Source organism: Notamacropus eugenii, chromosome 4 (genome assembly GCF_028372415.1).
Source record: "Notamacropus eugenii isolate mMacEug1 chromosome 4, mMacEug1.pri_v2, whole genome shotgun sequence".
In the NCBI taxonomy this organism is placed as follows: domain Eukaryota; kingdom Metazoa; phylum Chordata; class Mammalia; order Diprotodontia; family Macropodidae; genus Notamacropus; species Notamacropus eugenii.
The window spans coordinates 321071781-321098046 of NC_092875.1; the positions used below are offsets into that span (position 1 = coordinate 321071781).

The 26266-nt window shown below is 35.4% G+C and overlaps 1 protein-coding gene across 8 annotated transcripts in view; it reads left to right on the forward strand.

Moving 5' to 3' along the window:
* ERBIN (erbb2 interacting protein) overlaps window positions 1-26266 on the forward strand; it is a 179477-nt gene that overhangs the window by 73530 nt on the left and 79681 nt on the right. For 6 of the 8 annotated variants that reach the window (XM_072605104.1, XM_072605107.1, XM_072605105.1 and 3 more), the window contains exons 3-6: window positions 5577-5633; window positions 10574-10771; window positions 13909-14026; window positions 24600-24678. In XM_072605104.1, coding sequence (XP_072461205.1) covers window positions 10583-10771; window positions 13909-14026; window positions 24600-24678 — 386 coding nt within the window. In that variant the 5' untranslated portion in view covers window positions 5577-5633; window positions 10574-10582. Of the gene's footprint in view, window positions 1-5576; window positions 5634-10573; window positions 10772-13906; window positions 14027-24599; window positions 24679-26266 lie in introns of those variants that run through there. The other 2 variants (XM_072605110.1, XM_072605111.1) reach the window with 2 other exon arrangements.

Below are 26266 nucleotides of genomic sequence, written 5' to 3' on the forward strand. Positions count from 1 at the left end.
GATACCAAGGTATTCACAGCCTTAGAACCATCTTTGACTTTTTATTCACTTTCAATCCATGTCACCATTCAGTCACCAATCTTGGTAATCTTGCCTGAACAACATGCATCACATCTGTCTCACTACTCACCTAGTGTAGTTTACAGTCTCATCACCTCTCACCTAAACTATTGTAGTAGCCACCTAATTGGTTTTGCTTCTCCATATTCTTCTTCATTCTGATGCCAAGGTGACATTCCTAAAGCTCAGGTCTGACCATGTTACTTCCCTACTAATTACAGTGGTTCATTATTACCTTTTTGTTTTCCTTCTTGAATCCATCCCATGTCTGTAAGGAGGTAGGTAACACATTATCAGCCATCCTTTGGAATCATAATTGGGGATTTCATTGGTGAAAACCCTTAAGTCTATCAAAATTTCCATTAATTCATATATTATAATATATTCAGCCATTCCTCAATTAATTGGCATTCCCTTTTTTTTCAGTTCTTTGTCACTACAAAAAGAACTACTCTAAGTATTTTTTTAATATATGGGTAGATCTTTGATGGGGCCTTTGTTCTCTTTGAGGTACAGGCCATATAGTGATATCACTTGGTCAAAGAGTACTGTTTAGAGCAAGCCTTTACATCATATGATCCAGGGCCACTTGTGGCCTGTCATAGCGGCTTGTTGCTGGTATGTTGTACAGGCATGTATTTACATCCTCTACATTTTTTGCAGGCCACCAAAAATCCTTTGGTGGGCTGCATATTGTGCAGTTCTGGTCTAGAGACTTTCTGGCCTAATTCTGAATTGCTTTTCAGAATGACATTATCATTTTCATAAGTTAACCAATAGTGTATCAGTGTACCTGTTTTCCCATAATCCTTCCAGAATTTTTAATTTTCTTTGTCATCTTTGCCAGTTTAATAAACAAGCATTTATTTAGTGCTTACTGTATCCCAGTCACTGTGCTAAGTGCTGGGGATACAAAGAAAGGAAAAACACAAAACAAAAAATCTTCTGCACTCAAGGAGCTCACAGAAAAATGGGGGCAGACAACTATTCACCACCAAAATATGTTTGAGTAAATTGGAGATGATCTTAGTGGGAAGGAACTAACATTAGGTGGGACTAAGAAAGCCTTTTTGCAGAAGATTGGATTTTATATAGGACTTGAAGGAATCAAGGGAAGCCAGGAGTTAGAGATGAGGGAGGGAGAGCATTCTAGGTGTGGGGGACAGCCAGTGAAATGGAGTCTGGAAATGAAATGTCTAGTGTAAATAGCAAGGAAGCCAACATCATTGGATCACAAAGAACATGGGGTAATAAGGTACAGAAAAGATAGGAAGGATCCAGGTTATAAGGGGCTTTAAAAGCCAAATGAAAAGTTTATATTTGATCCTGCATGTAATAGGGATCCACCAGAGTTTATTGAAGAGGGAGTGGAGTGTGACATGAATGGACTTGCATTTTGGGAAGATCACTTTCTTAGCTGAGAGGAAGATAGACTGGAGGGGGAAAGGCTTGGGATAAGTACAGCGGTCCAGGTGTAACGTGTTGGCCTGTACCAGAGTGGTGACCGGGTTGGAGTAGATGAGATAGGAAGTGGGAGAGATGTTTCAACAGTGGAATCAACAGACTTGACCAACAGACCAGTTGTCAAGGATGATCTAGGTTGTAAACCTTGTTGAGGATAATGGTATCCTCAGTTGTAATGGGGAAGATAGGAAGATGGTTTTGGGGAAAAGATAGTAAGTTCAGTTTTTGGGCATGCTGAGTTTAAGATGTCTGTGGGGGATATGTAGTTTGAGATGTTCATTTTGTAGTTGGATATGTAATGGGGGTCAGGAGATGTTTAAATAGATCTGAGAATCATCTACATAGAAATGATAATTGAATCTAGGGGAGCTGATAAGATCATCAAATAAAATAGTATAAATAGAGGGAGAGGAGCTCAGGACAGCCTTAGGGGTCACCTTGTATGACCAGCAAAAAAGACTGAGATGGAACAGACAGGTAGGAAGTAAACCAGGAGAAATTATTGTCACAAAAACCTAGAAGACGGGGGCGGAGCCAAGATGACAGAGTAGAAAGACGCACATACACATAGCTCCGAACCCACAACCCATAGAACATCGGTAAAAAGGAACTCATGGCGAATTCTGGAGTAGTAGAGGCCACAGCACAGTGGAGCAAAGGAGATTTCTGTTCCAGAGGGACCTGCAAACCTCTCGCAAAAGGTCCGTCATGCTGTGGACGCGGAGCCCAGCCCAGCCCTGCCGCAGCCACGGCACGGAGAGGAGCAGATCTGAGTGGGCTTCAGGGACGGGATCTCCAGCGGCCGCGCGGGTCCCTCCACCCACAGGTGACGGGGGTCAGTGAGAGGGTCTTCTTGGCAGGTCGAGAGGGGAGTGGGGTGCCCCCATAACTCAGGCCCCCTCGGGAGGCAGTAGCTGATGCAGCGGCAGACCAGGGCTCCCCAAGCAGGCAGGAGCCTGGACCCATTGTTGAAGGTCTCTGCATAAACCCCCTGAGGGAACTGAGCCCAAGAGGTGGCCCTGCCCTGACCTGAGTACCTGAACTTAATCTCACACTGCATAGCAGCCCCACCCCTGCGGAAACCATGAGTCTGGGAAGCAGCATTTGAATCTCAGACCCCAAGCTCTGGCTGGGAGGATCAGGAGGCGAGGTGGGTATGAAGAGAATATTCAGAGGTCAAGTCGCTGGCTGGGAAAATGCCCAGAAAAGGGAAAAGAAATAAGACTATAGAAGGTTACTTTCTTGGTGAACAGGCATCTCCTCCCTTCCCTTCTGATGAGGAAGAACAATGCTTACCATCAGGCAAAGACATAGAAGTCAAGGCCTCTGTATCCCAAACATCCAGACTAAATATTCTGTGGGCTCAGGCCATGGAAGAGCTCAAAAAGGATTTTGAAAATCAACTTAGAGAGGTGGAGGAAAAGCTGGGAAGAGAAATGAGAGATATGCAGTCAAAGCATGAACAGCAGGTCAGCACCCTGCTAAAGGAGACCCAAAAAAATGCTGAAGAAAATAACACCTTGAAAAACAGGCTAACTCAATTGGCAAAAGAGGTGCAAAAAGCCAATGAGGAGAAGAATGCTTTCAAAAGCAGAATTAGCCAAATGGAAAAGGAGGTCCAAAAGCTCATTGAAGAAAATAGTTCTTTCAAAATTAGAATGGAACAGATGGAGGCTAATGACTTTATGAGAAACCAAGAAATCACAAAACAAAACCAAAAGAATGAAAAAATGGAAGATACTGTGAAATATCTCATTGGAAAAACAACTGACCTGGACAATAGATCCAGGAGAGACAATTTAAACATTATGGGACTACCTGAAAGCCATGATCAAAAAAAGAGCCTAGACATCATCTTTCATGAAATTATCAAGGAAAACTGCCCTGAGATTCTAGAACCAGAGGGCAAAATAAATATTCAAGGAATTCACAGAACACCGCCTGAAAGAGAGCCAAAAAGAGAAACTCCTATGAACATTGTGGCCAAATTCCAGAGTTCCCTGGTCAAGGAGAAAATATTGCAAGCAGCTAGAAAGAAACAATTCAAGTATTATGGAAATATAATCAGGATAACACAAGATCTAGCAGCTTCTACATTAAGGGATCGAAGGGCATGGAATAGGATATTCCAGAAGTCAAAGGAACTAGGACTAAAACCAAGAATCACCTACCCAGCAAAACTGAGTATAGTACTTCAGGGGAAAAAATGGTCTTTCAATGAAATTGAGGACTTTCAAGCATTCTTGATGAAAAGACCAGAGCTGAAAAGAAAATTTGACTTTCAAACACAAGAATGAAGAGAAGCATGAAAAGGTGAACAGCAAAGAGAAGTCATAAAGGACTTACTAAAGTTGAACTGTTTACATTCCTACATGGAAAGACAATATTTGTAACTCTTGAAACTTTTCAGTATCTGTGTACTGGGTGGGATCACACATGCACACATGCACACACACACACACACACACACACACACGTAGAGACAGAGTGCACAGAGTGAATTGAAGAGGATGGGATCATATCTTAAAAAAAATGAAATCAAGCAGTGAGAGAGAAATATATTGGGAGGAGAAAGGGAGAAATGGAATGGGGCAAATTATCTCTCATAAAAGAGGCAAGCAAAAGACTTATTAGTGGAGGGATAAAGAGGGGAGGTGAGAGAAAAACATGAAGTTTACTGTCATCACATCCCACTAAAGGAAGGAATAAAATGCACGCTCATTTTGGTATGAAAACCTATCTTACAATACAGGAAAGTGGGGGATAAGGGGATAAGCAGGATGGGGGGGATGATGGAAGGGAGGGCATGGGGAGGAGGGAGCAATTTGAGGTCGACACTCATGGGGAGGGACAGGATCAAAAGAGAATAGAAGTACTGGGGGACAGGATAGGATGGAGGGAAATATAGTCAGTCTTATACAACACAACTATTATGGAAGTCATTTGCAAAACTACACAGATTTGGCCTATATTGAATTGCTTGCCTTCCAAAGGGAAGGGGTGGGGAGGGAGGGAGCTAAAGAAGTTGGAACTCAAAGTGTTAGGATCAACTGTAATGTTCTTACCACTAGGAAATAAGAAATACAGGTAAAGGGGTATAGAAAGCTATCTGGCCCTACAGGACAAAAGAGAAGTTGGAGACAAGGGCAGAGGGGGATGATAGAAGAAGGAGCAGATCGGTGATAGGGGCAATTAGAATGCTCGGTGTTTGGGGGGGGAGGGGACAAAAGGGGAGAAAATTTGGAACCCAAAATTTTGTTAAAATGAATGTCAAATAAATAAATTTAAAAAATAAAATAAAATTAAGAAAAAGTATAAAAACAAAAACCTAGAAGAGAGTGTGAAAGAGAACATGGTGGTGGTGATTGTATTAAAGACTGAAGAGAGGTCAGGAAAGAAGAAGGTGAAGTGGGATTTCAAGAGTTTTAATTTGTATTTCTCTTGTGATTTTCTTAATGTTATTGATTGTTTTGATTTCTTCCCTTAGCAACTGCCTATTCATAACGTTTGACCATTTATCTGTTAGGAGTTAGCAGTCATTCTTTTTGTGAGGCCTTTATCAGAGAAACTTCTGCAAAGATTTTTTCCCCAAGTTAAATTTTTCTCTTCTAATTTTAACTACATTGACTGTTTCTAAAAACATTTTTAATTTTATATAATAAATTTTCACTTTTTGAATTTTTCCCCTCTGTTGGTTAATGAACTTTTCATTTATCCATATTTGTAAAGCATATTACTTTACTTCTTCCTAATATCTTTATGATGTGACCTTTTGTATCCAAGTTATATAACTGTTTGAAACCTACACATCATGTGAATGGTATACATCCTTCCTGCTTTCTAGTGAGTTCTTGTCCTAGTAGCTGGGATCTTTGTGTATATTGAACCAAATGCCACTTTGTTTGCTTTTGTTTGTTGTACATCTGAAATGCTCCACTGATAACCTCTCTAGTTTTTAATGAATATCAAATAGCTTTGATGATTATTGCTTTGTAGTATAGTTTCAGATTTGATACTGCTGAGCTAAACTTACCTTTCTTTGTTTTTTATAGAATGTTGGCTTTTAGAGCTCAGGAAAGTAACATCAGGGAGATAACTGCAATCCAGTGGTGAGTAACTTGATTTTCACTTGACTGAAACATCATAGCCAATTGTAATAAATATGTAAATTTAAAAGAACATTTTATATTTTGTAGATGTATGGGCTCATAACAACTAGTATGGTAAACAATCTTTATGCACCTGTTGATACTCAGACTTCAGTAATTTAGCTATCGTAGTTCTTCATCTGAGTAGCTCAGTGCCTTAAGAATTTTTACTTTTTTCCCATTGTTGTTTCTGTATAACATTTTCCCTTAAAGATTTTGAAGTTAAATACTGAGTATTTTTACAAGTAGTAGATGAATGTTGACAAATTGGATTTTGCTTTTTTACTTGAGAAAATATACAGTAGAAAGAAGTCTTTATTGTAGAAGTTAACTTTAGAAAAACTAATATAAAGTATAACAGATGACCTATGTCAAAAATTTTTCCTGAAGGAAAATTAAAATTCCATAATGTTCAGCTTTAGGAGTAAGCAAATAAGGTCCCTTAAGCACAATTAATGGAAACTTTTGAAAAATCAGTAAATCTAGCATATTTCTTTCCTTGCCACCCCTCCCTCCAGAATTTATGAATTGTAAGTGTTTTAGCATCCTTATTCCTAGAGTTGGAGTAAGGCATAAAAGGAGTCAGACTGGTTCAGTGCTAAGGTGGAGCTATAGCTTCAAGACTCTGAAGAGCCTTCTACCAGCTACGTAATTTTTATAGTGAAAATGACCTCAGAGGTTACAAGAATGTTAGATAATATCCAAAGTCTATTCTAGTTTTATTTCCACCTCTTAATTTTACTGAGGGTCTTAAATAATTTACTGATGTTCAAATCCATTTAATGATAGTTGACTGTAGTACCCCCCCAATCATGTGATTTTTCATGACCCCAAGCTGCAATTTTTAGATTGCTAGGTAGTTTTTAGGTGTTTGTATATTTCTTCATAATACATTATTCTAACTCTTCCATTTGGTAGCTATATGTGATTTTCATAAAAGTTATCCTATTTGATCCATTTTTGTGTGTCATCTGTAAAATGAGGGTAGTAATTATGATTTCACTACTTTCCTTACAGAATTGTTATTAGAAAAGGGTTTTGTGAACCTGTTTTCTTATAGGAATGTAAATTATTAAAAAAATAATAGACAATCTACTATGATTTAATTGAACAATAAGGGGAAGCACAGCATTACTAATGAGGTGGTTCTCATTGGTGACTAATCTGCCAAGTGAGAACCAGTGTTCATCTGAAAATATGTTTTCCCTGGGCTAAACCTGCATATGAAATGAGCTGCAAGCTCACTTAGTACTTTTATTTGCTGAGCATAAATGGAACAAATACAGTTAGAATTAAGACAGTGAAATTCTTAGAAGTACAACTTCAGGTAAAATTGTATAACCAAATATATTGCTTTTAAGATATCTAGTAGACAAGAATGAGGAATGAGGCACTTCTCTGTAATGAGAAAAGGTTATTTCACCACATCTCATTTTCTTCAGCCATGCATACACAGACTAAAGAAAATGTCTGACATTCTCTTCAACTTAGGCAACTGATAAAATGCTTCTATTGGAGCAAGGTGATTGTTATTTTTTTTTAAGGAAATACAATTTGCAATCCCATATACCTTAAAGCTTGACTCCCGCTTAATGTTGCCCCATCTAGCTCTTTGCTGCCACTGGGGAGAAGTAAAAACCAGATTTTTCCTTTAAAGAAATATTTTCAGGTTTATAGCTTTTTTTTTTCTGGTGTTATCACACATCTCCTATGTTTATGTTTGTAATAATGTTTAGGTATATAATCTTTACTAAATTATGAAAGTATCTCAGAGTACAAACTATACATTGTAAACTGTAAGTACACTAGTTCTACAAATATACAAAGAAGCTGTTGTAGGGACCAAATTGAATGAGACAAGGGATACGAAGGTGCTTTGAAAACTGTTCAGTGCTGGATTATAATAACAACTGACTTTACATAAGGTCCTAAACTTTTCTAAACCGTGTGTGTGTGTGTGTGTGTGTGTGTGTGTGTGTGTGTGTGTGTGTGTGTGTGTATTAGTGTTTAGGCACATAGCTATTATAGATATTATTTTACAGCTTGGTGGCATAGTAAGTAGAGTGCTAAGTCTAGAGTCAGGAAAACCTGAACTGGAATCCAGCCTCAGATATTTACTAGCTATGTGATCCTGGTGAAGTCAGTTAACCCTATTTGCCTCAGTTTCTTCATCTGTAAAATGAGCTGGAAAAAGAAAGGGCAAGCTATTCTCTTTGCCAAGAAAGCCCAAAAGGGGATTACAAAGAATCTAATATGACTGAAACAACTGAACAATAAAAATAATTTAGAGATGGGCTAACTGGAGCTTCTAGAGGCTTTTAGAAGTGACTTGCCCACATTCTGACAGCAAGTGTCAAAGTCAGGATTTGAATCTCATCCTTATTGACCTCAAATCTTATATTCTACTTACAATGTGCTTGTAAAAGTAAGATATAATATTAGTTCCTGGATATGAAAAATGACTTATTTTTCCTTGCCTTTATAATATCCATTCATATAAACTTTTTAAAATGAGAAAATGTCATTTTTAATAAAAACAGTTTTAACCCAACCTATTTAAACATACTGTTGGTGCCAAAAAAAAAAACCCAGACATCAACAAACATAATTACCATTTCTTAAGAAAGTTGAATTAATATAAATCAGTCTGTGTAATGAAGAAGTCAAAAGCCAGACACTTAGAGGTCAGATGAGGAAAAGAGTTGGACTTATCCATCTGTGGACAGAGGAAGACAGTTGGGGACACACAGAGTCAATTTTTAGGAAGAGGAAAATAGTAGGAAATTTATAGGAAATCACTGATTTTGCTCTACTGCCAGAAGGTGACCAAAAAAAGCAGTTAGTACGAATTTATTTTCCTGCTTTCCTGTCTACAGAAGCTTTAAGATAATAATCTACATATAGCTTGAGGGCATTTTTGATGCAAGTATAAGAAGGCAGCTGTCAGTCTTTCACTTGTGACAGGAAACCATATTTTTTTAGTCAGGCGAATGACTTAAAAGAATATTTGTGCTTTTCCATTATTGATTATAAGGAAGAATTTTATTTAATGGAGAGGAGAAGGGGGTACCAGCTTGGATGTTGTTGTAATCTTGAACTCTAGTCCTGCAGTATGGGCTGCTCACAGGACATGTCCATCTGGATATCATGTAGGAATCTCAAAAGAGAACTTACAGTAACCCCAAAATCTTATTTTTCCCCAGATTTTGCTATTTCTGTTGAAGTTTGCAGCCTTTGAATCACCTTGCAGTCTTCTGTCTCCCATCTCTTCAGTATTTAATCAGTTGCCTACTATTTATTCCATTTCCATGTCTCACATCCATCCCATCTGTCCATTCATATAGTCACTACTCTAGTAGTGACTGTACAAAATCTCTTTTCCGAATTACTATAATAACCTCCTAATAGTCTCCCTACATTCAGTCATTACCTCTTTTTTAATATAATTTTTATTTTACTTTTTGTTAGAGACCATTAATTTTATCTTCCACTTCCTTCATTAAAAACAACAAAACATTTGTGATACAAATACATAGTCTAGCCAAATACACTCTCACATTGGTTGTATTTTTTTTAAGTATGCCATTTTGCACCAAGTCTATCTACTCATATAAATTTGTAAAGTTTTTTTTATTACATCTCCTCACCTGTGATCTTTTTTCAGTATCATAGTATAGAAACTTTTCACACATTGGTGCCAATTGGCAAATCATACATAACTTATAGGCATAGACAATTATCAGAAGCACTGAGGGGTTGTGACTAGCTAGGCCTGTGATCATATAGCTAACATGTATCAGAGGCAGGTTTTTGAACCCAGGTCCTCGAAATTCAAAGCCCATTTTCCCTCTCCACAATGCCTCTCCTTCATGTAAAATGCCATTTTGTAGTAAATCTTAATTATACCTAAAATAAGACACAGTCATAACCCCATTCTTTAAGTCACTATGATGATTAACCATTTCAAAAATATGGATGTTTCAGAATGTGCCTTTTTTTTGTTTGCTTATTTTTGTGTATGTGGTTTTTTTTTTATCTCTTAACACCAAACATTCTGTAATACTGATATTTGCTATGAAAATGAATAAGTGCTTGAATTTTATTTGAGATTCAGTACAAAGGAATTCAATCAGAAAAGTAATTTGCATTTCCCTTTGTTGAATTTTGGTGTAATAATTTATTGGTAATTCTTTAATTTTTAATTCTAAGTAATAATTTGTTTTCCATTTACCTCAGTATTTCCAAAGACCTCTGTTTTCATCAATGCAGTTAATTTCCCCTCTGACAAAGATTGCAACCTTAGTAGATGGCCTTCCTGAGTTGCTATTGTCCATGGGTTCTTAACTTGGAGTCTTACATCATCTAAGGGGTCCACAAAATGATTTCAAGAAGTCTCTGTACATATAAATTTTTATTTTAAAAAGTTTAGATAACTCTATTGATATAACTGATTCCTTTGTAATCCTGTTCATTTTATTTTTAGTTAAAAATATTCTTCAAAAGAATCCATAGACTTCACCAGACTGATAAAGGGATCCATGATGCATAAAAAAGTTAAGAACCTTGCCTGGAAATTCTTTTCAACTTGACTTGATTTGATGAACCCCTTTGGTAGTAGCCAGATTAAAAAAAAAAAAAGCTTCATTTGAGACCCAACCTTTGATTATCTTCTCTGAATTTAGTAATGCCTGTTCTCTGACAAGGGATACATAGTATGTAGGCTCGACCCAAGCTTTGCAGTTATTTTCAGTTTGTTTGTAGGATCTACCACAGCTTGCCACCCATTGTGTGGCCTTTGAAAATCGATTAATATTTTGCCCTAATGAGACACTGATATAAGGTTTTGGTAGAAGATATTTTCAGTCTTATTTTAAAATTTATTTTTGTTTTGGATTTTGCAGTGCCTGAAAATGACTACAAAGCGAAATTTGTTTGTGCGGTTGGTACCATGTCGTTGTCTTCGAGGAGAAGAAGAACCAGTCACCACCCTCGATTACTCTCATTGCAGTTTGGAACAAGTGCCCAAGGAAATTTTCACTTTTGAAAAAACCTTGGAAGAACTTTATTTAGATGCTAATCAGATTGAAGAGCTTCCTAAGGTATGTTTTTCTTTTGTTTCCTGGTTTAACTCTGGTTACTTTATGCCTTCTTGAGAATAACGGTGCAATAATGCCCATATGCAATAATTAATTACCATTTCAGTCTAGAGTTTACTTTCTTTCTTTATTATGTCTTAGAATACACTAAGAGGCTTTAGAAAAACCATTTATTTTTGTTGTTTTGGAGACATTTAGGTTACCTTGCAAATGACCTAGAAATCTGCAATTTTGTATCTTTCATGTGGTCATTATAGAAATATATAATTTCTGGATGCAGTTGAATAGTCAGCATGATGGATATAATTTAATATTGATAGGATGCTGCTGTTACACTTCTTTTGCTGCAAAATTGTCTCATACTTGCTTTCTTATAATTTGATTCCTTTCTTCCTCATTTCCACTCATTATTTCATTGCTAAAATCTGTGACCTTTTCTTACTCAACCCTTTTGACCTCTAAGTAGCTTTCAACACTATTGAGCAACCAGTGCTCCTTTCTCCCTGCTCCCACCCCAACATCTTTGACACCACTCTCTCTTGATTTTCTTTTTTTTAAATTTATTTATTTTTTAGTTTTCAACATTCATTTCCTCAAGATTTTGAGTTCCAAATTTTTCCCGTCTCCCCTCCCACCACCCAAAACATCGTGCATTCTGATTACCCCTTCCCCCAATCTGCCCTCCCTTCTATCACACTCTTCCCTTCTCTTATCCCCATCTTCTCTCTTTGCTAGTAGAGCAAGATAGATTTCTATACCCCATTACCGGTATTTTTTTTTTTTAAATTTTTTTCAGTGTTCTACAATCATTACCTGTATTTCTTGTTTCCAAGTTGCATGAAAAAATAATTCTCAGCATTTGTTCCTAAAACTTTGAGTTCCAGCTTCTCACCCTTCCTCCCTTCTCTCCCATTCCCACTGAGAAGGAATGCAATTCAATATAGGCTAAAGACTTCCATAATAGTCATGTTGTGAAAGACTAACTATATTTCCCTCCTACCCCACATTTATTCTATTTTTTTCTTTTGGTGTGGCTGTGACAATTTCTTAAAATAAGACAATGAAGTTTTTCCCATTGATTGAGTCTTCCTTTCACTTGAACACTTAGAGACCATTGTAGGGTTATAACTTGGCCTAATTTCAATATTATTGTGTCTCAGGGTGTAGGGAGGCTGGAGGAGAGAGAGAGAGATAGAACAGGTGGTCAGTGGAGCAGTCAGCAATACAACACTTACTGAGTTTGCTGCCTTATATGGGTGTGGTTTGTGGTACCCCAGAACAATACCATAGGAACATCAGAGATCACAGATCACTATAACAGACATTACCAAAATGTGACAAAGACACCATGTGAGCATGTGCTGTTGGAAAAATGGCACCAGTAGACTTGCTTGATATTAGATTGCCACAAACCTTCAATTTGTAAAAAACATTGTATCTATGAAGTATAACAAAGCAGAGCACAGTAATATGAAGGATGCCTGTACTCTTAAATGACTTCCATGTGTAATGTTATGTAGAAGCCAATGTAGTTAATAGATTATTCAGCCAGATTAATAGAAAAATGACATTTTGTAGTAAATCTTAATTATACCTAAAATAAGACACAGTCAGAAGTCACCATGATAATCAACCATTTTAAAGATATGGATGTTTCAGAACATGCCTTTGGGGGGCAGTGTTTGCTTATTTTTGTGTGTTTTATGATTTTAAGAAAATAAGGCCTAGGAGTTTAAGTGACTTGTGCTAGAATCTAGATCATACAGACTGTAAAAGACAGGATTTGAATTCAGGTGTTCTGACTCTTTCCAATGTACAGTGCTATAACTATTCCTTTTCTTAACATTTAATACAAAACATAATCTGCTTCCTTTCCTTTATTTTGAATTAGCGTATCTAGCCTTATTTCATATTACTTCCCTTACCATATATTCTAAGTTGTTCCCCAAATTTGACATGGATTATAATTGGTTCTTACAAATTAATTTGTTTCACAAACTGTTCATTTGAAAGGAAAGACTTAAAGTTTAATGCATAAAGCTACTCCCTTATTATAATTATCCATATTATTTTATTTCTATATGTGCCCATTTATGTTATGGAAAGGATAATTATTCCTGATTTTCTACCTTAGAATAGTGAAAGGAAGTTAGAAAGCCTGTAACTAGTGGGAACAGAGTATACAGCAGGGATCATCAGCAAACTACTTCAGAATCTTGATCCAGTGCCTGCTTTTCTTTGGCCTGCAAACTAAATAATTTTTGTGCATTTTAAAATGAAGTTTTTTTGTATTTATAAATGTATAAATCACTCCTAACTTATGTGTTATACATAAAAAGACAGGTTGGTGCTGGCCATAGGTTGCTGATCCTTAATAGAGAATTACAGTGAAGTTAATAAAAAAGCAACTATATTCAGCAGCTATTCTGTGCCATACATTAGATTGTCATCACTCTAAGGGAGCTCACATTCTAATTGGGGGAGACAGCATATAAAAGAGAGTTAACATTTATGTTCAGTTCCTGGCAGATGAAAAACCCAGGTGGGTAGAGGAAGTATCAGGGCAGATGGCAAGACCTTGAGGATCTTGGGGCATGATGTATCACTACCAAGAATATAGTGGGTTTAAAGGTTAGAGGGACTCTGGTTTCTTTCTAGTAGGGTTCATGGAATCAGCATCCAACTGTGAAAGTAGGCTCCTGCACCTGGTAGGAACTTGGCTGGTCTCTCTGCCACCCTTTGAGTTGGGAATGGAAAGTCCTCGGCTTCCTTCTGTTGCAGGTGATTGGTCCCAAATCAGCATAGAAGAAATAAGCTGTATAATGAAGTTTCCTTAAAATTTTTGGTAAGATGGACTATGCAAGTGGCGTTCCATAGAATCACATTTTAGGGAGAGTTAAAGGAATTTAGAGGCTTCAGCTCCAAGGCTCCAAGTTTGCCAACACAGGAAGTGGCAGGGGATACAAAAACCCAGATCATAACATTTGTTTGATCTATGGTGTGCTCTCTTTCTCTCAATGAGACTTAATATTCACTATGTGGGAGGGTAGAAGAGATTTGTTTTTGATTTTTTAAGGACTGCATATGTGTATTTCATTTTGGAAGAAAATATAATAATTTTCTTTCCTTTTTTTCATCAGCAACTTTTTAACTGTCAGTCTCTACACAAACTGAGTTTGCCAGACAATGATTTAACAACATTGCCAGCATCCATTGCAAATCTCATAAATCTCAGGGAACTAGATGTCAGCAAAAATGGTAAGTTACTTAATTTTTTATAGTTGAATATGTTAAAAAATGAAAAGCTCCTCAAGGGCTATTAAACAGCATATGAAATATTTTAATTTTTGCTTTTTTACATAAGATTAGTGGTTAAAATATTGTGGAAACAAAACAAAATTTAAAATAGCCCTGATATTTAACATATTGGCATTCTGTCTGCTAAATAGTATTTAAAGCTCTATATTTCTGTAACCTTTTGAGAAAACATTAAAGGCATGTCATTGACTTGCTTTAATGTGCATTTCATCCTACAAAATTGAAAGAACCAACAAGCAAAATTTTATTCTTCATCTAATCCTTAGGAAGTCAGGAAGAGCTGGGTTCAAATCCTTCCTCAGACACTTCCTGGCTATGTGACTCTGTAAAGAGTCATGAACATGAAGATTTCTGAGCAGTTTTTTTTTTTTAGCTCTAACTCTGGTACTTTTTCCAAAAATGGATCTCATTATGTTTTGTCCAAAACCCAGCCTTCCACCAAACTTATTGAAAGTAGTCATTACCTTTCAAATCAGCCTGATTCACACCTTGGAGTCAATTTTTACTGTCTTTCCTCTCATTCATCCCATTTTCTAATTTGCTAGCAAGTCTAATTATTTATACATTTCAACTCTTTCCCCTCTTCTCTTCACTAACCCAGCCTTTTTCCCAGTTCATTTCTTTTATCACCTTTTGACTAGATCATTGTAAGAACTCCTATAGTCAGTCTTCTAGCTTTCTGTCCCCTCTCCAGTCACCCTTCCACACAACTGATGGTTATATTCCTGAGACATATCCAACTGACTTCTCCTCTCTCCCAAATGAAAAATCTTTAATGCATCCCTACTGCTACTCAAATAAAATACTCCATAATTTGGTACCCACTGACTTTTCCCCCATTATAATCTCTCCTCTAGACAAACAAGGATGTTAAATGTTGACCATGATTCCCATATACACTGTTCTATCTGCTGCCTCCTTGTTTTTGTCCCTTTTCACGTTTATTGCAGAATTCCTACCTTCTATAGGAAGCTGCTCTGGTGGACCTTTACATGATACTTTTCTAGATCTCTCCCTCCTCCTACCCTTTTTTTTTTTGCCCTCTTGAAATTATATTAATTTTTTATTTGCTTCTTTATTTACATGAACACACCTTTCCCTCATCGCCCACCCCCATAGAAAATAAATTTCTTGAGAGCAGGGATGATCTTTGTGGTTTTTAAAAAACTTATTAATTTGTATATATTTTAACGTTTATTTTTAAAAAATTTTAGTTACAAATTATCTCCCTCCGTCCAGTCCATCCCTCACCCATTGAGAAGGCAAGCAATATGGTACCCCATTATTCATGTGAAGTCATGCAAAAACATTTCTATATTTATATGTTGCCACCAGTACCTCTCCTCAGGCAAGAAAAATAAAGTAAAAAATTCGTGCTTCAATCTCTACTCAAGAGTTCATCAGTTCTCTCTTTGGAGGTTGACAGCATTTTTCATCACAGTTCCTTTGTAATTGTCTTGGATCTTTGTATTGATCAGAGTAGCCAAGTCTTTCACAATTGGTCATCAGTAGAATATTGCTGTTACCATGTGCAGTGTTTTCCTGCTTGTGGTCCATTTGTTGGATCAGTTTACATAGGTCTTGCGCTGGAAAACTGTTTCACCCTTTGCTGACTATACCACTCCAGAGTTTGAATTGAGGCAATATTTTAAAGTTGTTTGGAGGGGAATGTTGAAAGAGCCTGGGTATAAAGAGCTTCTTTTACTCCTTCATCTTAGCTCCATCCTCTATCATGTATTTTTTTCCATTAGATCATTATTTTTGCATACAAAGGATAAATATGATGCTGACCTTGCCCTCAAGTACTTGGCAGTCTTGTGTATTAAGGTTAAAAGAATAATATGTAGTTCCCAGCTGTTTCTGCCTACTTGGAGTAGTATGAGAGATTCTTTTTCACTTCTTTTTATTTCTACCTAGCTTCTCCTTTACCTTTATTCTCTCTCTTATCTGAGTTGTATGATAGTTGAAGAAAATCGAAATCTTCATAGCAGTAACATCAGGGTCTGCGACTGAAGGTGCAATGTTTGGTCAAATTTTCTTATGTACCTCTAACTGTATGGAAGAATGTTGGACCTGCAGCACCTGCCCAGTTTTTGTTTACTAGTAGAAATAGGACATATAGTTGAAATTTATCTAAGCTAATTTATATCTGTATGGAGAAAGTTTTAAACGGAGGAATATCTTATGTCAAAATTTGTAGGTCATTTTATATTTTCTTTTTCATTTCTTTCAAATATGCCAGCGTGTAAAAGATCAAAAGTTGGCTATGCATCATATTTCCTTTCTTCTCTAATGTGTCTAGTTCTGTTACTGATTGTCACTGTGTCATTCAGTTAACTTTGCTTGGCCATAGTTTTCTCATGTATAAAATGCTAAGTTAGATAAGATAGTCCCTAAGGTACTTTTCTGATTTTTAATTCTGTAATTATATTATGTTTTCCTTCTAAATCACACTTTGCAGAAATATAGTTCCTGTATTAAGCACCTAGCATGGTTCCTTGTATGGTATATATTTAGTAAATGTTAGATGAACTATTTATTGATTGCAGCAGTTTGTAACTGGATTCAAATTAATCAAAGATGATCTACCAAAACACACTTCAGTTTTTGTTGTTATGATTCATTTTTCTATAGCATAAATTTATCACCATTATCTGTGAAGTGGAGAATATAAACTACTGATTTTACAAGTGTTAACTAGGTGACCTTCATAAAATATTGGTATGCCAGCAAAGAAAAGGACTTCATAAATAGACTGTTTGCCATAAGGTTCAAGAAAAACTCTTCACTAAAATCTTTCAAATTATAGGATGAACTTACAAGAATTTATGGCCTAAATAAAATTTTTTTCTACCAACTTTTTAAAATAATATTTTATTTTTTCCCCAATTGTATGTTAAACTATGTCTAACATTTGGGGTTTTTTTTAAGTTTTGAGTACCAGATTCTGTTCTTCCCTCCTTTCCTCTGTCCCTGAGATGAAAAGCAATCTCATATAGGTTATATATATTCAACATGTGAAACATTTCCATATTAGTCATTTTGTATAAGAAGACTTAAAGCAAGAAAGAAAGGAAAAAAGAAAGAGAAAAGTAGTATGCTTCAGTCTCTTCAGATAATATCAGTACATTCTCTAGAGGACAGATAGCATGTTTCATCATTAGTTCTTTGGGATTGTCTTGGATCACTATTGCTGAGAATAACTAAGACACTCATAGTTCTTCATCTTGCAATATTGCTGTTACTGTGTATAATGTTCTCATATTCACACAGTGAATATGTGTCAGAGGTCAGATTTAATCTCAGAATTTCCTCACTGTGAGACTAGTTGTTCACTGTATCATGTTGCTTCTTGCCTCTTTGGGTTATAAAATAAATTAACTGGTAAATACATGGCTTTTGTAAAGCTTAATAGAGATATGAGTAGATTATACTCTATATCTCTGTATAAATAGAGAACTGTTTGAAAATCATTACATCTGAAAAGGCATGGGCAAAAATTAATCAAAACTTCAACAAATTATGCAGTATTTTTCCCTAGAATATAAGCTTTCCCTGAAATGGATTAAATATTATTGAATGACGACAGACCTATCGATTTTAGTGAAATAATACATTGTAAATGCTTGCTTCAAATTGATACAGGAAAATGTATTAATGACTAATACCATCTAATTCTTGCCAACTATAATAGCTTAGGTGCTGGTGAAATGTACTAGGTTGTTTTTTTTTTTAATAGAGACTGGATTGAAAAACAGATAGAATGATATATAGCTTTCAAGAAACTTCGCTTCAGAATTACATTCACTTAGTAGCCTAAGCGAAAAAGATATGTAAGAGAACTGACTTTTTATCTGATAAAAAAAGTTTTTAAAAAGACTTAGCACAGATGATTAAAGTCTACAGCATTATTCACTTATCTCTTTCTAACAAAATTTCTACTTTTTCTGTGTCCAAACTCCTATTTTCTATCAGTGGGAGCACTCTGTTAAACAACTTACTAAGAAGTAACAGGTTCTGTGTCCATGGGTTTTTCCAATGTCTCTCTGGTTCTAGCTTGAATGAGAAAACACAAAATAGAAAGTAGCAGTCATTGGCAAGCCAAAGTCATGTTCGTATCTTCTCTTGAAATTTAGAATGCATAAAGGTAGAATATGTAATTCCGGATTCCCAGTAGCTAAGGTTTCATCTTCATTCTTTTCAGGTGTTGTGACTATAATTACAAGTAAAATCACTAAATGGGAGTTCTTTTAATTTAGTGTAAGACTTGTGGATTGAGGCAACTTTAGTATTTGAATGTATTGTTTTTCCTTACTTTTTATTTAAGAATATTTTTTTTCTTCCATCTCCTCTGATGCAGCTTGCAACACTTTCATTAGTCCCAGATAACCACATTGCTGCCCTGACCTTTAATGTTTTCCTGTCCATGTAAGGCTAACCCTTAACATAGCTAATACATACATAGCCTTGCCATTCTTGGTCACCAATATAAGCATTTGTCTCATATCTCTTTCACATCTAACAGACAAGTAAATGTAGTCTGACATACTTTTAAACAGCCTGTTATTTGTCTAGTTATAATTATTTTTTCAATATTATGCCAGAACAATCTTGTTTTTGTTTGTTTGTTTTGATTTCTTTAGAGGGAGATTACATATAGCTGAGATTTTAAGCTCTTTTCATTTTTTAAAAATTTACTATTTAGTTTCAGGTAAACTTGGTTTAAGAAGTTATTGGACCATCCTATTACAAGGTATAATTTCCAAGGAAGACAAAAATAGAAACAAATTCCAATATATGCACAAAACTATTCATAGCAATACTCTCTGTAGTAGCAAAACACTGGAAACAAAGTTTTACCTATTCTTTGGGAAATGAACAAAAAATCTGTGTTATGAAAATTTAGTGGAATATAAATGTAATTGGTAAAATTGATAAATATTAGTGATTCAAAGAAACATAGGAAGATTTTTATGAGCTTGGGCAGAATGATACGGACAAAAAAAGCAAGAGACTGATATGCAAAATGACTACAAAAATGTAAATGAAAACCTTATTAAAAGAAGTGAAAATCAGCTAAATGGAAAACCAGTCAAGGTCCTGGAGGACAGATGAGGAAACTTATCTCCATCTTCAAAATCAGAATATTTTTTAGAAGAGAATAGCAATCAGTCAGTATTTATTAAGTGTTATAGTGTTATATTAAGTGTTAAGGGTTATAAAATACAAAGAATATAATGCAGTATATTGTATACATTGTCAGATTAAGTTAATCTGTCAGATAGTTTTTCTTAATTGTTTTTTTTCTTAATCACAAAGGAGGGTTGTCTGTAAGTAAGGAGCAACTGAAATGACCATGATATAAAGACAAAGGGCATCAATAATCTTTTTTTTTTTAAAGAAACTGAGTAAGTTTAGGAAACTTGAAAACAATTTGGTAAAAAAAAAATTGGTTTAGACAAGCATGTTATACCATATGTGTCAATAAAATGATAAGATAGAAAGAAGCCTAAATGTAAAAAAGTCACTTCATTTAAAAAACAAAAGAGATAGATATAGCTTTCTCAGTTAGTGGCTAGCAGAATAGTTCTTGGCCATACAGGGGATAAAGGTCACAAAATCTAAGAGAAAAGCTTTATTCCATGAAACTTAAAAAAAAGAAAAACTAAAACTGTATTTTTGTAGAAACAAAATTCAGATAACAAAAAAAAATCTCAGGGAAAAATCTTTAGAATCCATGAAATCAGTCTGATATACTAAATAATGTAGATATTGAATAAAATATATTCCTTGAGCTATTCCCTTTTAGATAAGTGGTCAAAGAACATAAAGAAACAGTTCTCAAAAAATTGCAAATTATTTTTAAAATTATTTTTTATTTATATATTTTGTTTATTACATCACCAGAATTTCTCCTACAGCCTTTTCCCCGTCCTAGAGAGCCATCTTATATAACAAATACCATTTTTTAAATGAAAAGAGAGAACAACAAAACTAATCACTATATTGCAAGGCCCTTAAAATATGCAATATGCCACACATATGACTACAAAGAACAGATGAAAATATCTTCTCATTTCTTTGTTGGGGCCATGCTTGTTCTTTGTAATTGTGTAACATTTACTTTGCCTTGTTTTTTTGCTTGTTCTTTCCACTCACGTTGTTGTAGTCATCATATATAATATTTTCTTTCCTTTGCTTATTTTCCTCTGTCTGAAATCATATAAATCTTTTCATACTTCTGTATTCATCAGTTACAAACAACAATACTCCATTATTTTCACATACCATAATTCATTTAGTGATTCTCCAGTTCTTTGCTACTACAAAAAAGTGTCGCTGTAAATATTTTGATGTATATTGGGACTTGTTACTAGTGACCTTCTAGAGTAGTAGACTCTCTGAATCACAGGGTATATGCATTTTAGTTGATTTATATGCATAATTCTAAATTGCTTTCCAAATGGATTATGCTGATTCTCACCTCCACAAACAATCTCAAGTGTCTTCCCATAACCCTTCTAAGATGGGGTTCTTCTTCCAGTGTGGAGAGTGCACTGTTACAAGCTTCAAGGTTTTTGTGCAGCTGTTTTCAGAGACACTTCAGGTCTTCCAAGGTGGTGTGATCTAAGAAGAAGTGTGTTACTAATTTCCTTCCTTGTGAATGACCACAAGCGCTCTTTTCTGCCCTAGAACTGAGACTAAGGTCCCTGCTGCACTGAGGCCTCAAGCTCTGATGTGTTAGTGCTCCTCCTCACTTTGGAACTGCCACCTAGTACTGCAACCCAGATCTGAGTATGGACAAAGCAACAGAGTCTTGCCCCCAGTTCCAGCAAAGAGGCCCCTGTAACTTCGCCCCCTTTACCATGTATAGGGTGAGAGCTCCAGAAGCAGTGGATTCACTCCCAAGTCTTGCTCCTCGTTTGCTGAGGTCCAGTCTATGCTATGTTGTTGTGGCCCTGAACTAGGCTGGACTTGGTCTTTTTGTGCATTCTGCTGCTGTAGGAATTGTTTTATGACATTATTTAAAGGTGTTCAGAGGACTTTTTGGGAGAGCTCATATAAGACACCGTCTTTTCTACCTCATCTTGGCTCTTCCTCCTGTAACAATTAAATTTAACTGTTCCGCTGACAAGCAACAAATCTCAAAGTTATCAGGGGAAAGAACTTAAAATATAAATTAAAGGAATTTCGAGTATCACAAGTCTACTTTGCGCCACCAGAATTGTAGAGGGGAATAGAATAATGTGTTAATATAATAATAATAAAGGAATAATAATAAATAATAAAAGAAGTATTCCCTGCAGTACTGAACCTAATTGTCAATGAAAAATTCAACTGAAGAGAGGGATTTGTAAGCATTCTTATCCCTCAAACACCATATTTGAACAGATTGATTGCTTTGCAAATTCCCTAGAAAACAGAGCAGCCAAGAAATACATAAGAAATGTAATAAATTACCCTAGGGGTAAAAAAGGAAAAATATACTAGAAAAAGAAAGATACCTATGGGCTTTAAAAAATACAATAAAGTAGTAATACACATTTTGGTCATTCTGAAAATGTCTGATTTTATACTGTAAGTCCATCATCTGCTATCAGAGAGTGGGGGCAGGGGGATAATGGTGAAACATTTTATCATCATGTTTCATCATCATTCCTTTGGAATAATGGTCAGTCTTTGCATTGTTTAGAGTTCTTAAATTCTTCTTAGTTGTTTTTTCTTAACAGAATTGTTGATACTGCATAAAGTATTCTTTTGCTTCTGCTCATTTTACTTTTTATCAGTTCATATAAATCTTCCTAACTTTCTTTGAAACTTGTCATTTCTTACAATGAAATAATAATTCATTACATTCAAAGACCATAATTTGTTTTCAACTTGATCATCACCCTTTAATTTACATTTTCTTTGCCACTACAGAAAGTGGTTACAAATGTTTTGTATGTATGTACCATTTCACTCTTTCTTTGATCTCTTTGAAAGTGTAGGCCTAATATTGCTATTTAGTATGCTTGCTTTAGTGATTTGTGTGCTATAGTTCTAAGTTACTTTGTAACAAACTAGACTAGTTCACTAGTCTTCTTGCAATACAATTGTGTTCCTATCTTTCGAAGGGCCCTCCAGAAATTATCATTTTCCTTGTCATCTTTGCCAATCTGTTGCATGAGGTAGGACTTCAGAGTTGTTTTAATTTATATTTCTCCAGTTATTAATTATTTAAATTATTTCTGTGGTTATTATTTGAATTTTTTACTTTGAGAACTACCTGTTCATATTCTACTCTCATTTATCTGAGGAATGACAACTTCATTATACATATAGTCATATACATATAATAGAATACATATTATCTCTAAAGTCAGTAAGAAGTATAGTTAACTATTCCATTTAAGGTTGTGAACCCTTCAGCTTGAAATGGGCCTTAGAAACACAGACAACTTCCCATTTCATGATAAATTCTTATACTCTGCTTTAGATCGACAGACCTTTTTGTGTGTGTATACACTCACGTGTGTTCAGAGTAGGATGTTATGACTGTCCTTTAAGATAACTGGACTTTGTATCAGGAAACCTAATTTTGAGTCTTCACTCTTTCATTTGGCTAGCTGTTTACCTTAAAACAAGCAATGATGTCACTCCCTTACCTTATTTAAATAATAAACTCCCTCCCTTATTTAAATTGTGAATGACAGTCCTTGTGCAACATGCCTAACTGAGATACTGTCTTAAACTGCAAAATGTTATGTAAATGTAAGCGTTTAAGAATAAGAGTGATCACATAGTAAGAACATGCCACCCAAACATTTCTTCCCCAGTAAACCATCGTTACCTGTATAGTTTTGTTTCCTTTTAGTTCTTGTAGGGAAAGAGTATCTACAGTAGATACCTTCCACATCGGCACACATCTTTGGCTTTCCTTTAACTTGTGTGTGTATTCTAAGCTTAAATTTTAAAAAGTCTACATTCACCGCAGGATGCAAAAATAGAATTCTATGTGAAACTCTGTATCTTAGTATTTCATACTACTTGCTTCTTTAAAAAAAATTATATAATAATTTCACACCTTACTTTTAAATTGGCCTGTGTTAAAGGCTTTCTGTTTTTAATCACTTTTTCTATTTCTCTTTTCTTCTTTAGCCTCTACCTCCAATTTAAAGTAGAGATAAGGAAAAACAAGTACTTATAAGTGAGTGTATTGATATCTAGAAATATGTTTATCATATAAATAATTTATAAATATATTTTTATCATGCTTATAAGTGGTTTTTTTTCCTTCCAGTAACTGGAGTCTGTCATCTTTCTCTCAGGAGGTAGATGACATGTTTCATCATGGCTCCTCTGGGAAAGTTTTCATTGGCCTCTTAATTTACCTCTGTACGTCAAAACTATAACCACTCAAATGATCCTCTGCATAGCTGCTAAAGAGATTTTCAAACACTGGACTGCCCAACACTCTCTTTCTCCAACTCCAAGGGTTTTCTGCTGCCTTTAAGATCAAATATATTATGGTTTGGCTTTTAAAGCCCTTCACAACCTGTCCCTAATTTGCCTTTTCAACTTTCCTACACTCCTTAGTCAAGTTGAACTGGCCTTTTTGCTGTTATTCCTCATATGTTCTACCCTATCTCCCATCGTTGTGCCTTTGTTCAGTGGCTTTTCTCCATGCCTAGAATGTCAGAAATTGCTGCCTTACAAAGTTAACTTTGATGCTTAAATGAGATAATACATATTAACAAAGTACCATGTAAACCTTCAAGTACCATATAGCCTTAGTTGTGATGTTGATTTTTAAGTGTCCTTAACAGGGTTCTTTTCATGAGTACTGGGCCTGTGATTTTGTTTGTATAGTGAACTTCCTCTAAAAGAATTTCTTCTACCAAAGCAGATCTATACCTCCTCTGCACCTTAGAGTCTTAGAACGTCCCCTAGACCAATGGTGTTGAATAGAAATGGATCCCTTTGCTGTGTTATATTTTTATTTATTTTGTTAAACATTCGTCAGTTACCTTTTAATCTAGTTCCACTGCAGTTAAGAGTTTTGGTGGGCCTGTGAGTTTGGCACCTTTGACCTAGACCACTGGGAAGTTCGGTGAAGGATCACACAATAAGTATGTGTCTGCAGTGAGACTTGACTCTGGTTATTCCTGGTTCCAAGGCCAGTTTTCTATCCACTAGTCCTTGCTCTATCTTTCTTTTCCCTTTTGCATTATTTAATAGAGTTTTTTCCTTGATTTCCTTGTGGTTTTTTTATAATGCCTCTTAGTTTCATTACATTACTAAAATTTATTTAACTCATCCCTCTTTATTGGTCATTAAGGTTGTTTACTTGAAGTAAATACGTATAATGCTGCAAATATTTGTACAGATAGCCTTTTTTGTTCTTAATAACATTTTCAGAGTATCATTGTAGCAATGGAATAATTGGGGTAAAGGGTATGATTTTCCATGTAAATTTAGTTTTTGGTTTGTTGTTTTTGTTGTTTTTTTTTTTTTTTGGTTCATTTTCTAGGAATTCAGGAGTTTCCAGAAAATATAAAGAACTGTAAGGTTCTGACGATTGTTGAGGCCAGCGTAAATCCCATTTCAAAGTAAGTTTTCTTTTTTCTTTATTTTTTCATCTTAGTATAGGAAATTAAATTTAATTCACAGTAAATTTTAAAATGTATGTTATAACTTGATTTGCTGATGAAGTTATCTTTATTTTAAAATGTTACCAATTCATTATTTTTCCATAAAATGTTTTTCCCTTCCATTTTTATTACAAATTGACTTCCAAGCTGGAAACTTCAAGACATATAGCATCTCTTAATTTTTGCCATTCTATAAAAATCAGGTCTACGTAGTCTATAAAAATCATAAGAATAAAAACATTGCTATGGTCATACTTAACATTTTTATGATTTACATAGTTAGCCATTTGATTCAGTCTGTCAGTAGGAGGAAGAAGCAGCACTGGTTTTCATTTGAAACTTAAAAGGTCTGCAAGGATAAGGCTGCTGAGTTACCCTCAGCCACTCTGACACCTCAGCATCTTTTCAACCTTCAGCCTTGCTGTTGTTATATAGCTACAAGTAGTGAATTTTCAATATCTTTGAATATTTTGATAATTACAGGTGACCCAAAGGGCAGTAAATAGAAATCCATGGTGGGCATAAATAACTGGTAGCCTATTACCAGTTATGACTAATGCACAGGAGGGGGCATAAAAAATGTGACCAGAAAAGGGAGTAGGCTAGTCAAATTGCAAAAACAAGGGATAATAGATACTTGCATCTTATATTGCCAGCCCCAAAATCATTCAAGAAGATACTGAGCTCATTGGATAGATCTTTCTCAAGATAGGTTCTGTGGACAAAAATCACAGTAATAGAAAGCTCATAGACTGTAACCTCCACCAACATCAAGAGTTATTCATTTCTGTGGAATCACAGCACAGAGTCTTAGTGCTGCAAGGACTCCAGAGGTCAGCCACTGTAAACTTTGAATGATTTTGTGTAGCACCGAAACAATAGAGACAATCAATTGAATTTGTATTATCAAATATATCTCCTCTAAAGTATACTTTTATAATATCTCTCAGATGTAGTCATTCAGTCCTAGATTGAAGATGTCCTGAGTAGGTGTTCCTATTCCACTTTTGGATAGTGCCAAGTGTTAAGAAATTTTTTTCTAACTAAATTGGTTAAATTGACTCCTGCAACTTTTCTCAGTTGTTTCTAGTTCTGCCTTCTAGGGTTAAGCAGATGGGTAATTGAGCCCTCTTTTACATGGCAATTTTTCATGTACTTAAAGTTACTGCTCAAATTCTAAGTCATTCTTCTCTCTGCTCCCCCATCCTCCCCCACCATCATCCATTCGCCTGGATATATACTACAGTCAGTCTATACATCCCTTTGGTACATAAGTTTCACTATGTCCAAAACTGAATTCATCTTGTTATCTCTCAAAGCTTCCCTATCCTTGTAACATCACAATTTCTATTGGTGGATCTTCTGTCTATTTCTGTTACTCACTCTGCATAAACATTTTAATGCTATGGCCAACCACATCACTCTCCTGCTATACCTTTCATGCCTTCTTTTTTGCCTGCTGAGAAAATTCCAGATTCCAAAACCCTTAATGATTTGTCTCCAGCCTGTCAAGCATTTTTTCATACTCTTACCATTTGTGCCTCTA